We start from the raw sequence: 14404 nt of genomic DNA, 5'->3' as shown, positions 1-14404 counted from the left end.
GATGGATAGCAGTGTGAGCAGCCTCTTTTTACCTCAGCACCCCTGGTATATTTGTTACTACTGCCGCCTGCGCCCTGCTCACCAACGCTGCCGTGGGCTATGCCGCTGCCAGCTAAATACTCACCACCGCCGCTCCAGGTTCTGCCGCCACCAGCCCTGCACTCACTGCCGCCGTGCTGGGTCCTGCCGCGGCACCTGTTCAGCCATGCGCCTTGCCTCCCAGCGCTCTCCGGCGTGCAGAGCCTCAGCGCGCTTGCTCCTTCTTGACGGCTGCTGCGCACAGGGTCCCTGCACGTGAGCCTTAGGGCAGGAGTGCGCGCCCATTCATTTCTTTAATGCCCTCCCCTGCCCGGACCCAGCAGCATCTCTGGTCCAATCAGGGACCACCACTAGGTATTTCAGGCCGCCCTCCCTTAGTGGTATTGGTATTTAGGCCCTGCTTGCCTACGCTAGGTTGGCCATGCTTGCTTCAGCTTGTCGCCCGCCGTCTAGCGTTTTTCTGCCACCGCTTACTCGCTGTGTTCCCTAACTGTGTGTGTCTCCCTGTCTCTTCCAGAAGCCTGCTCCAGTCCTGCGGTCTCCAGGTGTTCTGCTCCATCCCCTCCTCTGCACTCTGCCATACCCGCTCTCCCTGGTCTCCCATCTCCTCCTGAATTCCTCCCTGTCATCAGCCGATCCCTGGTCCTGGCAGTCGTGGAACTAGAGTTCCCTGAGCCTGTCCCTCACAGTCCCTGTATAGGAGTTGGTTCCACCTGGCGTGCTCGCTCCGGGAGAGATCAGTACCACGACCCAGAGGGTCCACTCTTGTAGCCCGTTATCTCGGCCATACAATATTCAGTATAAGATCATACACACAGGGTGGATAGCAGTGTAAGCATCATCTTTTTACCTCAGCGCCCTTGGTATCTCCAGTATTAGATTATGAGGGAGCACATCATCCTACATGTGCGTCCTACTGCACATGCTCACAGGCGTCTAACATGCTAGGACAGGATTCTGTCAGTGGAACCAGGCAGCACCTATTTTTAGTTCTAGAGTGATTGTTTTCCTAGACAAAACAACTGAGATTTGCTAAATAAAGTTAATTAGTAATGACTTATTACTTTTTTTATTTTCCTTAACCCTTTCAATTTCCACTAATTATAAAACCTGAATTATTGCCCCATAGTGTTCCACAAAATTCTTAGACCCCGCCAACCTGATACCGCCTTCATCCTTCATAAATTCCACCTACAGAGTAGAGCAGTGTTCCCCAACGCCAGTCCTCAAGAGCCACCAACGGTTCATGTTTTCAGGATTTCCTTAGTATGGCCCAGGTGATACTTGCAGTACCAGCCAATAATTCCATCACCTGGGCAATATGAATGAAATCCTGAAAACATGACCTGTTGGTGGCTCTTGAGGACTGGAGTTGGGGAACACTGGAGTAGAAGGAGGAGACTATTTCTCTTCAGATATGAAGCTTCTCTCTAGAAATAATAACCTGTTGGATTACATGTAAGACATAATTCGACATATCATTATTGACTGAAATGGTACTGATCATGGTTTGTAAATTATATGCCTGTGAAAAAAAAAATATGTGAAAGTAATTTGGTAATTTTGGAGCAGTACCAAGACAAAATCAAGACATCGTGTAACATTTATTTTTAATATCAAAATAACAAAAAAAAAAAAAGATATTAAGCTCACATTTTTGTTTTGTCATAAATTAGAAATAGAATAAATACGCAACATTAAAAGTATGTGACAATATTACCGCAAATAATAACCCATGGTGGTCAGGTTTGATTATAAGAGGGGTACCCTGTAAACTGCACTGATAAAATAAAAATATACAGCCCAAGTTCCAAAAGGCGTATAACCTTTATTGGTATAAAATATATAGATGATGGATAGAGAAGAAAAAAAAAAAAGTTTTTTACTTGTATTAACTAAACAAACAGCGCCACACCTGTCCACAGGTCGTGTGTGGTACTGCAGCTCAGCTCCATTCAGTTCACTGACAATATATAGACAGGTATAGCACGGTTTTATAGGTAAGCCATGTATCCTTTCTACTGTGCTAAGTAAGTCTCAGCCATCTGCAGAGTTGCGCAGTAGCAGGAAAAAAATTTACGGATCAGAGAACCATGTTCCAAAAATATATATGCATTTAAAATAAATACAAAAATTAACTTAACGACTAAAAAAAAAAATACAATAATTGCAAAGCTTCTATACATAAAATTGCTTTGGCGCAGGCTTGAAATCAGTTGAGAAGTAAATTCTCAGCATTTATCAGTCCAATGAACAATCCACATGGAGCTCTGTCGTCACCTTCAGCCAGCAGGCGATGCGGAGTGAAAGTCTATGTGGACAGACCTCGTAAAGTCAAAATGATCTTCTGATATGTCGTAGAAGCAGACACTTGCCCACCCTTTGTTTTCACAATGACAGGGCATTATGGAGCTCTGCAACCCCTTTGCTAGAACTCAAAAATCTGACACAATTGGAGACTAATGGTATTTAGAGTTTAGCACAAAGATTTGTGCTGTCCTGGTCCGGCACCCAGTCCAGTCCTCCATGGCAGCTGGACCAAGGCAGTCATTACTTGTGCACCGGCATCCTCGGCACATCTTGCACTTACTAGGCCCAGCCAAGTCATGACTTCACGAGGCCTTGGGCAACAGAATGGGGCCTAGCAAGCAAAAGAGGCGTCCAGGATGCCCAATGTAGAAGTGAAGCCCTGCTCCAGCTGCCACCAAGGCCCAAATTGGTCCCCAAACTAGGGCAGCAGAAATGATTTTGCTCAACTCTATACGATGGATCTTAATTCCTTTGCGTAAGTTCACTTCTTCCTAAAAAAAAATAAAATAAAAAAAAATAAAGTTTCTAAACACTACCAAAGGGATGCCAGGTTCTCCGATTGTGTCCTTTATTCTGAAAATGGGTGAAAGTCTTGGAAAACAAACTTCAGCAGTGTGATCTTCATAGTCATAATTTTGTTTATGCCATTTCTAGGAAATTTGAGATGTCTTCAGCCCATACTATTTCCTTTCTTCACTTGGAACCAGTCTGGGCAATGGATAAGTGATGCACCAGTTACAGAGCTCGATCCTGTCCTACGTCAATGGTTGACATCACAGGTCAGACTACCATTAGAAAGTAATCTGGTTGTGGTCAGGGAAGCCTTACCAAGGTCAACGTGTTGCTTATTCAGATATACATTTCCTTTTACTTAATTAAATAAAAAATATTAAAAATCGCTAACACCTTTTGCAATAAAAATAACTTAGAAAATTCAAATATTCAAATATATTATTATATAAGGTTTGGATAAATATTTCAGGACTGGATTAAGATGGCCGTGTGTAATTTTAATTAAAAAAAAAAATTAAAGTGCCCATCATTTCATAGTCCGGTCACAGTTCTGGTGAGGTAACCCATGTGCGCAATGACATTAATGCCTGAACAGACTGGAAACTGTCTTCATCTATACCGATGCAAGCCAATATTATTAACAAAATGGCACCTGTAATCTAGGTCATCATGGGTGGAAGATGGATCGTCTCTGGAAAAGATCTAAAAAAAAAATATTATGCAATGTAATTGCTGTGAAGCCAAATATCACATTGTTTAATAGGAATCATTTAAAAAAAGCATCAATTGTCAGACTGGAGCGAGTTGTCTTGGCTTTCTTAGAAGCCGGGTTCTGCTGTGCTGTTCCGGGTCTGTTGGGGGGAAAAAAAAATAAGCAAAAAGTCAGGAATCAAATACATCAAACCAAGGATTGAGCCAGATACAGACATCGCTCCATAACAATTGCTGTAAAAAATGTCCATAGTCCAGTAATACAACGTCTAGAATGTCTTTCTAAAGCCTAATTCAGACGTCCGCTTTCTTGGCGTACGAGGAAAACAGACCGAGATTCATAAAACTTTGATAAGCTTCATTCGTTTTTTCACTGATGTGGGGAAAAAAAAAGTTTTTCCACCTTCTCCTATCAGTCAGTGAAAAACTGCACAGCACACAGATGGCATCCGAGCCCTGGCTGATTTTTTGACGGACCCATAGATTTTCATTGCACATGTCTCCATGATTTTGCATGGACCACTCGGTGCGCAAAAAAAAAAAAAAAAATCACCGACGTGATCAGCCCCATAGACTATCACAGGTACAAGTGCCATCTGTGAAAAGAACATAGAGCGCTCTTACGATGAAAAACTGATGTGTGAATGAGCCTCAATTAAACTCAGTTTTTTATGACAGCCTCCCCAAATGGTTACTGAATCCCTAAGCGAACACCAGTTATGTGACCTTAACACAAATCCATAAGGAATGAATGGGGATAATGTAGAAGAACTCAACAAAGTGTCTGCTGCAGTCAGTGGGTGAACGCATAAAAAGGGTCACGGCAAATAGTCTTCAGCAAGAGCTTTCTATAAACAGGACAAAGTAATAATGGACAAACCATTGAACGCATTTGCATTTTACATCAAAGTGTAATGTTGTGTAAATAATGTAAAAGTTTTACTAGAGAAGATTATGAAAAGCATTTTTTTTTTTTTTTTAAATTAAAAGCTGCTTTTTACAATTCCAACAAAAGCTATGAGATTTCAGAAATCTCATGCACATGCTTTTATTTCCTGACTTACTTGGAAAACTAAAGCATTTTTTTTTTTTAATGTCAACCGTGCACTCCGTTGTTTGGGAGAGTCACCCGGGATGACTGTCGGATGAAAGATCGACCTAAACATTGTTAGATAACACAATGAGGGAAAAAAGGATGGCACTCACCGTTACCAAAAGTAGAAGTCTTTATTTCATGGATAAAAATGCATAGGCTCGGGAACAATGCAGAGAGTGCGGACAACGGCCGTTTCGCGCTCCTGCGCTTCAACGGGACCCGTTGTAGCGCAGGAGTGCGAAATGGCCGTTGTCCACACTCTCCGCATTGTTCCCGAGCCCATGCATTTTTATCCATGAAATAAAGACTTCTACTTTTGGTAACGGTGAGTGCCATCCTTTTTTCTCTCATTGTGCTATTGGACATTCTTATATTTCTTCAGGATTGAGCACCCGTTCCTTGGGGTATGTGGCGTTCATATAGTGTGTGAATGGTCTCTTTAGATTTGTCTAAGAGACCACGGTGGTGCAGTGGTGCAGAATCTGTTTCTCTTTTTTTTTTTTCCTAGGCTGACAGCAATCTAATGTGTATGGCAGTCTCCATATTGATAATCGACCTGATTAAAAGGGATTTCCAGGCTTGGGACAAAAGTCTGCAGACACTACGAAGCTACAGAATGCGGAAGAGCGATAGTCCCAATCTAGGACAACCCCTTTAAGTGAAGAGTGTGATCCAATGTTTGACTGATCATATTTGGATTTGTTTAGCGCATAGAAAAAAATCCTAAGGGTGTGTTTTCCACAAAAGGGATCTGCTGCAGAATTTTGGCAGCAGAAAATCTGCTATGAAATCTGGATTGTCAAAAATGCTGCGGATTTCCTTGCAGAATTTATTGACATTCCGCAGATTTTAAATTAGCAGTGTCCGCCACAATTCTGCTACTATAAAGTGTGTAAATGGCCCTTCCACGTCTACCCCCATATTACAGTAAGTAATCACTGATCCTCGTTGATGCTGAGGAGCGTTCATAGTCACAATCCGGGGATTTACAACAGGCTGTAAAAGCCGACAAACCACACTAACATACTCCTCATAACTAAACCTACCGTTTAGTTCGTGAAGTAGATTTATTCCCGGCATTCCCTCTGACTGTGATTCCTGGTGATAAGAAAAAAAATCTAATTAAAATAAAACATTTACAACAAACAGTATGTCCCATATTTTAATAAAACACAAATCAACACTGTTTAGAGGTCAGCATAGGGTTGCAACTGAAAAGTTCTTCTTAAGTTGTCTATTCCGCAGCTCATAACTCTGAAGTTTCCTCACTTACTCTCTTATAGTACGGCGGGCTCTCCTCATTGAATGACAACTCTGGTGAGCAGCACAGCAGTAGTATTACTAGAACTATAAAGCTCAGCACAAGGTCTGCTGAAACACATTCAGCTGTTAGTCATCTGTTCTGCTATAGTTGTATTTGCATATACAGGTAGGGTCATATATATTTGGACAGAGACAACATTTTTCTAATTTCGGTTCTAGACATTACCACAATGAATTTTAAACAAAACAATTCCGATGCAGTTGAAGTTCAGACTTTCAGCTTTCATTTGAGGGTATCCACATTAAAATTGGATGAAGGGTTTAGGAGTTTCAGCTCCTTAACATGTGCCACCCTGTTTTTAAAGGGACCAAAAGTAATTGGACAATTGACTCCAAGGCTATTTCATGGACAGGTGTGGGCAATCCCTTTGTTATGTCATTCTCAATTAAGCAGATAAAAGGCCTGGAGTTGATTTGAGGTGTGGTGCTTGCATTTGGAAGGTTTTGCTGTGAAGGAAACAAGCGGTCAAAGGAGCGCTCCATGCAGGTGAAACAAGCCATCCTTAACCCCTTCACTACCAAGGGTGGTTTGCACGTTAACTACCGGGCCAATTTTTACAATTCTGACCACTGTCCCTTTATGAGGTCATAACTCTGAAACGCTTCCGTGGATCCCGGTGATTCTGACATTGTTTTCTCGTGACATATTGTACTTCATGTTAGTGGTAAAATTTCATTCATATAACTTGCGTTTATTTATGAGAAAAACGGAAATTTGGCGAAAATTTTGAAAATTCCGCAATTTTCCAACTTTGAATTTTTATGCCCTTAAATCACAGAGATATGGCACAGAAAAAAGTTAATAAGTAACATTTGCCACATGTTTACTTTACATCAGCACAATTTTGGAACCAAAATTTTTATTTGTTAGTAAGATATAAGGGTTAAAAGTTGACCAGCGATCTCTCATTTTTGCAACACCATTTTATTTTTACGGACCACATCACATTTGAAGCCACTTTGAGGGGTCTATATGATAGAAAATACCCAAAAGTGACACCATTCTAAAAACTGCACCCCTTAAGGTGCTTAAAACCACATTCAAGGAGTTTATTAACCCTTCAGGTGCGTCACAGGAATTTTTTGAATATTTAAAAAAAATTAACATTTAACTTTTTTTTACAAAAAAAATTACTTCAGGTTCAATTTTTTTTATTTTACCAAGTGTAACAGGAGAAATTGGACTGCAAAAATTATTGTGCAATTTGTCCTGAGCACGCTGATACCTGATATGTGGGGGGGAACCACTGTTTCGGCGCATGGCAGAGCTCAGAAGGGAAGGAGCGCCGTTTGACTTTTTCAATGCAAAATTGGCTGGAATTCTGATCGGACGCCATGTCGCGTTTGGAGAGCCCCTGATGTACCTAAACAGTGGAAACCCCCCACAAGTGACCCCATTTTTGAAACTAGACCCCCTAAGGAACTTATCTAGATATGTGGTGAGAACTTTGAACCCACAAGGGCTTCACAGAAGTTTATAATGTACAGCGGTACAATTAAAAAATCATATTTTTTCCACAAAATGATCTTTTCACCCCCAATTTTTATTTTCCCAAGGGTAACAGGACCCTAAAAGTTATTGTGCAATTTGTCCTGAGTACACTGATACCCCATATGTGGGTGTAAATGACTATTTGGGCACATGGCAGAGCTCGGAAGGCAAGCAGCGCCATTTGACTTTTTTGGCTGGAATTGAGATCAGACACCATGTCGCGTTTGGAAAGCCCCTGATGTACCAAAACAGTGGAAACCCCCCACAAATGACCCCATTTTGGAAACTAGACCCCCCAAGGAACTTATCTAGATGTGTGGTGAGAACTTTGAACCCCCAAGTGCTTCACAGAAGTTTATAACGCCCAGGCGTGAAAATAACAAAAAAATTTTTTTTCCACAAAAATGATATTTTTGCCCCAAAATTTTTATTTTCCTAAGGGCAACAGGAGAAATAGGACCCCAAAAGTTGTTTTGCAAATTGTCCTGAGTAGGCTGATACCCCATATGAGGGGGTAAAACACTGTTTGGGTGCATGGCAGAGCTTGGAAGGGAAGGAGCACCATTTGACTTTTTCAACGCAGAATTGGCTGGAATTGAGATCAGATGCCATGTTGCGTTTGGAGAGCACCTGATGTGCGCAAATAGTGGAAACCCCCAATTCTAACCCTAACCCTACCCCTAGCCCTAACCCTAATGGGAAAATGGAAATAAATATATTTTTTTAATTTTATTATTTTTCCCTAACTAAGGGGGTGATAACGGGGGGGTTTGATTTACTATTTATGGCGGTTTTTATGTTTGACAGCTGTCGCACGCTAAAAGACGCTTTTTATTGTAAAAATAGTTTTTGCATCACCACATATTGAGAGCTATAATTTTTCCATATTTTGACCCACCGAGTCATGTGAGGTCTTATTTTTTGCGGGACGAGTTGACGCTTTTATTGATATCATGTTCGGGCATGTGACATTTTTTGATCGCTTTTTATTTCGTTTTTTGGGACGCAGAATTTACAAAAACCAGCGTTTCATGAATTTCTTTTGGGTGGTGCGTTTACGCCGTTCCGGGTGCGGTAAAATTTATAAGGCGGTTTTATTCTTCGGGTCAGTACGGTTACAGCGATACCTCATTTAGGTCGTTTTTTTATGTTTTGGCGCTTTTATGCAATGAAAACAATTTTATATAAAAAATAATTATTTTTGCATCACTTTATTCTGCGAGCTATAACTTTTTTATTTTTTCGCTGATGATGCTGTATGGTGGCTCGTTTTTTGCGGGACAAGATGACGTTTTCAGCGGTACCATGGATATTTATATGCGTCTTTTTGATCGCGCGTTATTGCACTTTTTGTTTGGCGGTATGATAATAAATCATTATTTTTAGCTTTGTTTTTTATTTTTATTTTTTAAGGGGTTCGCTTAAGGGGTTAACTATTGGGATAGTTTTATAGGGCGGGTCGTTACGGACGCGGCGATACCAAATATGTGTACTTTTATTGTTTTTTTATTTCCAAAAAATGAATTTATTGGGGAATATTTTTTTTTTTTAATTTATTTGGCGATTTTTTTAAAATTATTTTTACACTTTTTTTTTTATTTTTTTTTTACTTTACTACAATGTCCCAGGGGGGACATCACTGTCCTGTGACAGATCGCTGATCTGTCACATCACAGATCACTGTGACAGATCAGCGATCTGTCACAGGCACTGCACAGGCTTCCTCATGCCTGCGCTTTGCAGGCACTGAGGAAGCCAGCTTCCTGCAGGCCCCCGGAGGTCCCCGTCGCCATATTGGATCCGGGGACCGGCAGGAAAGGAGTCCCCCGCAGCAGCGCTGCACATTGCGCTGCCGTGGGGGGGCTCAGGGAAGCAAGGAGGGAGCCCCCTCCTTGCCGATGCTTCCCTTTAACCCCTGGGACACCGCGATCGTGTTTGATCGCGGTGTGCAATGGGTTAACGTGTCGGGGGCGGTCCGGTCCGTGACCGCCCCTGACACATTGTGCCGGGTGTCAGCTATGATAATTAGCTGACACTCGGCCGCGATCAGCGGCGCTCACCACGTGGGCGCCGCTGATCGCGATGACGTAATATTCTGTCCATGGTAATTAGGTCCATGGTCACATGGACGGAATATTACGTCATTTGTAGGTAAGGGGTTAAGCTGCAAAAACAGAAAAAACCCAAATTACTACATCAGTAGGAGTGGCAAAATCTACAGTTTGGTACATCCCGAGAAAGAAAGCACTGGTGAACTCATCAATGCAAAAAGACCTGGGCGCCCACGGATGACAATAGTGGTGGATGATCGCAGAATAATCTCCATGGTGAAGAGAAACCCCTTCACAACAGCCAACCAAGTGAACAACACTCTCCAGGAGGTAGGAGGTAGGCGTATCAATATCCAAATCTACCATAAAGAGAAGACTGCATGAAAGTAAATACAGAGGGTTCACTGCACGGTGCAAGCCACTCATAAGCATCAAGAATTAAAAGGCTAGACTGGACTTTGCTAAAAAACATCTAAAAAAAGCCAGCACAGTTCTGGAAGAACATTCTTTGGACAGATGAAACCAAGATCAACCTCTACCAGAATGATGGAAAGAGAAAAGTATGGCAAAGGCGTGGTACAGCTCATGATCCAAAGCATACCAAATCGTCTGTAAAACACGGCGGAGGCAGTGTGATGGCTTGGGCATGCATGGCTGCCAGTGGCACTGGGTCACTAGTGTTTATTGATGATGTGACACAGGACAGAAGCAGCCGAATGAATTCTGAGGTATTCAGAGCCATACTGTGTGCTCAGATCCGGCCAAATACAGCCAAACTGATTGGTCATCGTTTCATACTACCCAAAACATAAAGCCAAAGCAACCCAGGAGTTTATTAAAGCAAAGAAGTGGAATATTCTTGAATGGCCAAGTCAGTCACCTGATCTCAACCCAATTGAGCATGCATTTCACTTGTTAAAGACTAAACTTCAGACAGAAAGGCCCAGAAACAAACAGCAACTGAAAACCACCGTAGTGAAGGCCTGACAGAGCATCAAAAAGGAGGAAACACAGTGTCTGGTGATGTCCATGAGTTCAAGACTTCAGGCAGTCATCCAATTTTAATGTGGATAGCCTCAAATGAAAGCTGAAAGTCTGAACCTCAACTGCATCTGAATTGTTTTGTTTAAAATTCATTGTGGTAATGTGTAGAACCAAAATTAGAAAAATGTTGTCTCTGTCCAAATATATATGGATCTAACTGTAGGAGATAATAGTACATTTAAAAAGCACAAGGCTCAGGAAATTGAGCGCCATGATGCTGGAGAATTGTGATTACAGAAAACTTGATGGGAGCAGCTTGAGTGGGAGGGGAGGCGCGCATCAACCTGCTGGAAAGAGGTGACTGGGATATTAGGAGTTAACTCCTCTCCTGGAATGTAACTACTGCACACACTAGACCAGGCTCTAGTGGCCAAGCTCTATAGAAACAAGCTGCACACTGTGCAAGGTAAAAGCTCTCATCGCAGGAGAATGACATGAGATAGAAAAACCAAGTCAGTTGCAAACTTGGTTGTTTACATGCTGTCAAATTAAATCAATTTAACAACTTTAAAATAGCTATTTAGGCTGTGTGCACACGCTGCGGTTTTACCCGCGATTCCGCAGCGGTTTTAACCCTGCGGAACCGCTGCGGTTTCCGCAACAAGGTACAGTGCCATTAAAGTTAATGGTAAAACGAAACCGCTGTGCACATGGTGCGGTAAAAACCGCGCGGTTTCGCTGCGGAATACAATCCGCAGCATGTCAATTATTTCTGCGATTCCGCTGCGGTTCTGCACCCATAGACTTGTATAGAGTCTTTACAATCCGCAGCAAATTCGGCATATGTGCGGTTTTTGCTGCGGATTTGGGTGTCAAAACCGCTGCATAGGGAAGTGATGTCAGGCGGGAGGAAGTGTGTGGGCGGAGTGTAGTGTAGGGAAAAAGCAGGAAGTCGCTGTCATGGAATATTACACAAAGACATGACATACAAACATAAAACGTACATTACATACTCACCATACAGCACATGTTGTTCCCCGAAACCATTGCGGTGCTCCTGCAGTGTATCGCCGAGTTTTCCGGTGTTCGGCCGCTCCGGGACCTCGCTTTACGGCTCTTCTGCTGCGTTTGACCTTTCCCACGCAGCAGTGCCGTAAAGGAGGTTACCTGAGTCACTGAACTCAGGTAAACTCTGGGCACATGCGCAGTAACACACTACAGGAGCTGAGCTCCTGGCAGTGTGTTTCTGCAGCCATGGAGAATGGTCACATCACCTGATGTGACTGTTCTCCATGTCAGATCGTCGTGGGACACTCGTTTTATGGACTGCGACGGAACGGTAGGTATAGAATTGGTTTGTTGTTTTATTTTTTCTCTAGGTTGATCGAGGGCGTCGCATAGGATTGCGCGCAAAATAAATTTTTGGTAAAAAAAAACTGTTTTATTTCATTAAATTTTTTTTTAAATGTGTCTTTTTTCAAATTTTCTCTATGGGCTTAATAATGGATCGGCGTCTTATTGACGCTTCTCCATTATTAACCGGGGTTAATGACACCTGTCAATCAAAGGTGGCATTAACCCCTTTATTACCCCACATCCCGCCGCCGCGGTGCGGGAGTGGGAAGAGAGGGGCTAAGTGCCGGAATTGGCGCAACTTATAGATGCGCCATTTCTGAGGCGTCTGCGGCCTCATATTTGTAGCCGGGGGGGGGGGGCAATATCCATGACCCCTTCCTAGGCTATGAATGAGCCCGCAGCTGTCTGCATAGCCTTTCTGGCCCTAAAATATGGGGGACCCCCACGTCATTTTCTTTTTGGGGGTCTCCCTTTTTTTTGGAGCCAGAGAGGCTACGCAGACAGCTGCGGGCTCATATTCGTAGCCTGGGAAAGGGGACTTGGATATTAACCCCTTCCCAGGTTGTAAATATCAGCCCGCAGTTGTCTGCTTAGCCTTTCTGGGCCCAAAATATGGGGGACCCCCACGTCATTTTCTTTTTGGGGGTCTCCCTCGTCCTGCATGTTTTTTCTTTTTTTTCTGGCCCTCCCTTTTTTTTTTTCCTTACAATTATTTTTATTAATGTTGGGGTTATTTGCTTTTGAACAGTTTAGGATTTAAAATGGATCTGCGTCTTATTGACGCTTATCCATTCTTAACCGTGCCTAATGTCACCTATCAGAAAAGGTGACATTAAGCCCTATTGTCGCCGCTACATGGTAGTGGGAAGAGAGTAGCTAGGCCAAAGTATTTCCGCATCTTATAGATGCGGACTTTCTTTGGCAGAGGCGGACTCATATGTACATGCGGGGGGGGGGTCAAGATCCATATGCAAACATCGGTGGCATATCTAGAGCATGGCAGAATGCTGTAGCTAATCCTCTGATGGCGGTATATTCCCTAAATTTAAAATATCAACCATTTTGTGTTGGTTACAGCATGTTAACACATTACTGTCTATACATTTTAGGTCCGGGACTATCCAGCTGTCTGGGACCAGGCAGAGGAGACCTACAAGGACCGATATTATAGGGACCTGTGCTGGACAAAAATTTGCCGCCAGATGTTTTCCGACTGGGATCAATTCACGAATGCCGTACAGTCTCAAATTGGTAATTTGCAAACGTTTTATGATGTCTAATATTATATATATTCGAAAATGTACTCAAGTTTTTCTTTTTGTTTGTTCTGTAGAGAAAGATCTTAAGCAGCGTTGGCGGTCGGTAAGGGACCGTTTTAACAAGTTTCTGGTTAACTGTTCCAAAAGTGGATCATCGCCAAGCAAGAAGCACTTTCCCTTTTTTGAAGAACTCCAGTTTGTGATATCAAGCAGGAATGTGCGGAGGTATTTTTTTGAAAAAGCCCCCCAAAAAAATTGTAATGTGTTTAGCCATGTGTATAGTAAAAATTGGGTGCGTTGCGTAATTAACGCTGCGTCATGTTACATCGTTCAATTGCCAGGATACAGATGTTACAGGAGTGTATTTCCGTAAATGCTTTCAACACTATGCGTTCAAAGATGTAGGGATGAGGACTACCTAACACGACATGTTGCACGTTTATTGTACAACGCAGCATGTCTAGCTAGCTTGCGTAGGCATTCTTGCTACGCAAGCTAAGTTTAAACGTCAAATTATAGCATCATGTTATTTGTCATGTCTTTATTGAAAACAGGCTTTATCACCATGGTGCAAGAAAAAGGTAGCAGCACTTTTCGATGAGTGGGATGTTGGCTGTGTCCAAAGTGTAGCTTCTATGCCGCAAGGCTACATACCATACTAATGTTTTATTTTTTTTCTTTTCAGCACTCAAGGGAACATTGAACCGTCTAAACAGACCGAACAAGAGTCCGAAGATGGAGCAGGATCCTCTGGAGCTGGGGAGATCTGTTCACCAAGTGTCGAACCACCTTCTGCCGTTGCCACATGCTCTGCATCTGATGGAACATCTGCAACACCAGCTGCAGGAACATCTGGTTCGGCAGAACCTGTTGTTCAACACCGACCTGCCTGTCCGGTGGCAGGAGAGCCGACAAAAAAAAAAACAAAAAAAAAAAATGAAGATCCTACTGTCAAGGCAGCGACGGATACTCTGGCGTTAATTAAAAAATCCACTTCAGAGGACCAGTATGATTTCTTTGCGCTGCAAATTGCAAGCCAAACTCGATCATTGCCACCGGACAGGCAGTCAATTTTCATGAGTGTGGTACAGATGTCCCTAACGGCTCTAAAGGACCCTGCTCCGATCTTCAACTATGAACAGATTTGGACGGGGCTTTTTGGCCTATTCAGGGCCAGACAACAAGGCCCGCAACCTCCAGCCCCTGTGCGCCAAGACAGTGAACACCACAGCTTCACCCAGCAGTTGCAGGCAGCGGGAGACTCCACATC

The 14404-nt window shown here is 42.8% G+C and overlaps 1 protein-coding gene across 6 annotated transcripts in view; it reads right to left on the bottom strand.

Annotated features, from left to right (window-relative positions):
- Nucleotides 1-1632: 1632 nt before the first annotated feature.
- Nucleotides 1633-14404, bottom strand: part of POLK (DNA polymerase kappa) — a 125382-nt gene continuing 112610 nt past the window's right edge. For 5 of the 6 annotated variants that reach the window (XM_073584103.1, XM_073584098.1, XM_073584101.1 and 2 more), the window contains 2 exons: nt 5716-5767; nt 1633-3713 (listed from right to left, as the gene is read on the bottom strand). In XM_073584103.1, coding sequence (XP_073440204.1) covers nt 3629-3713; nt 5716-5767 — 137 coding nt within the window. In that variant the 3' untranslated portion in view covers nt 1633-3628. The remainder of the gene's footprint in view (nt 3714-5715; nt 5768-14404) is intronic. The other variant, XM_073584102.1, reaches the window with a different exon arrangement.

Source organism: Dendrobates tinctorius, unplaced genomic scaffold, assembly GCF_039654945.1.
Source record: "Dendrobates tinctorius isolate UK_male_01 unplaced genomic scaffold, ASM3965494v1 ptg000083l, whole genome shotgun sequence".
Lineage (NCBI taxonomy): Eukaryota > Metazoa > Chordata > Amphibia > Anura > Dendrobatidae > Dendrobates > Dendrobates tinctorius.
This window is presented reverse-complemented; position numbering and strand designations above follow the sequence as displayed.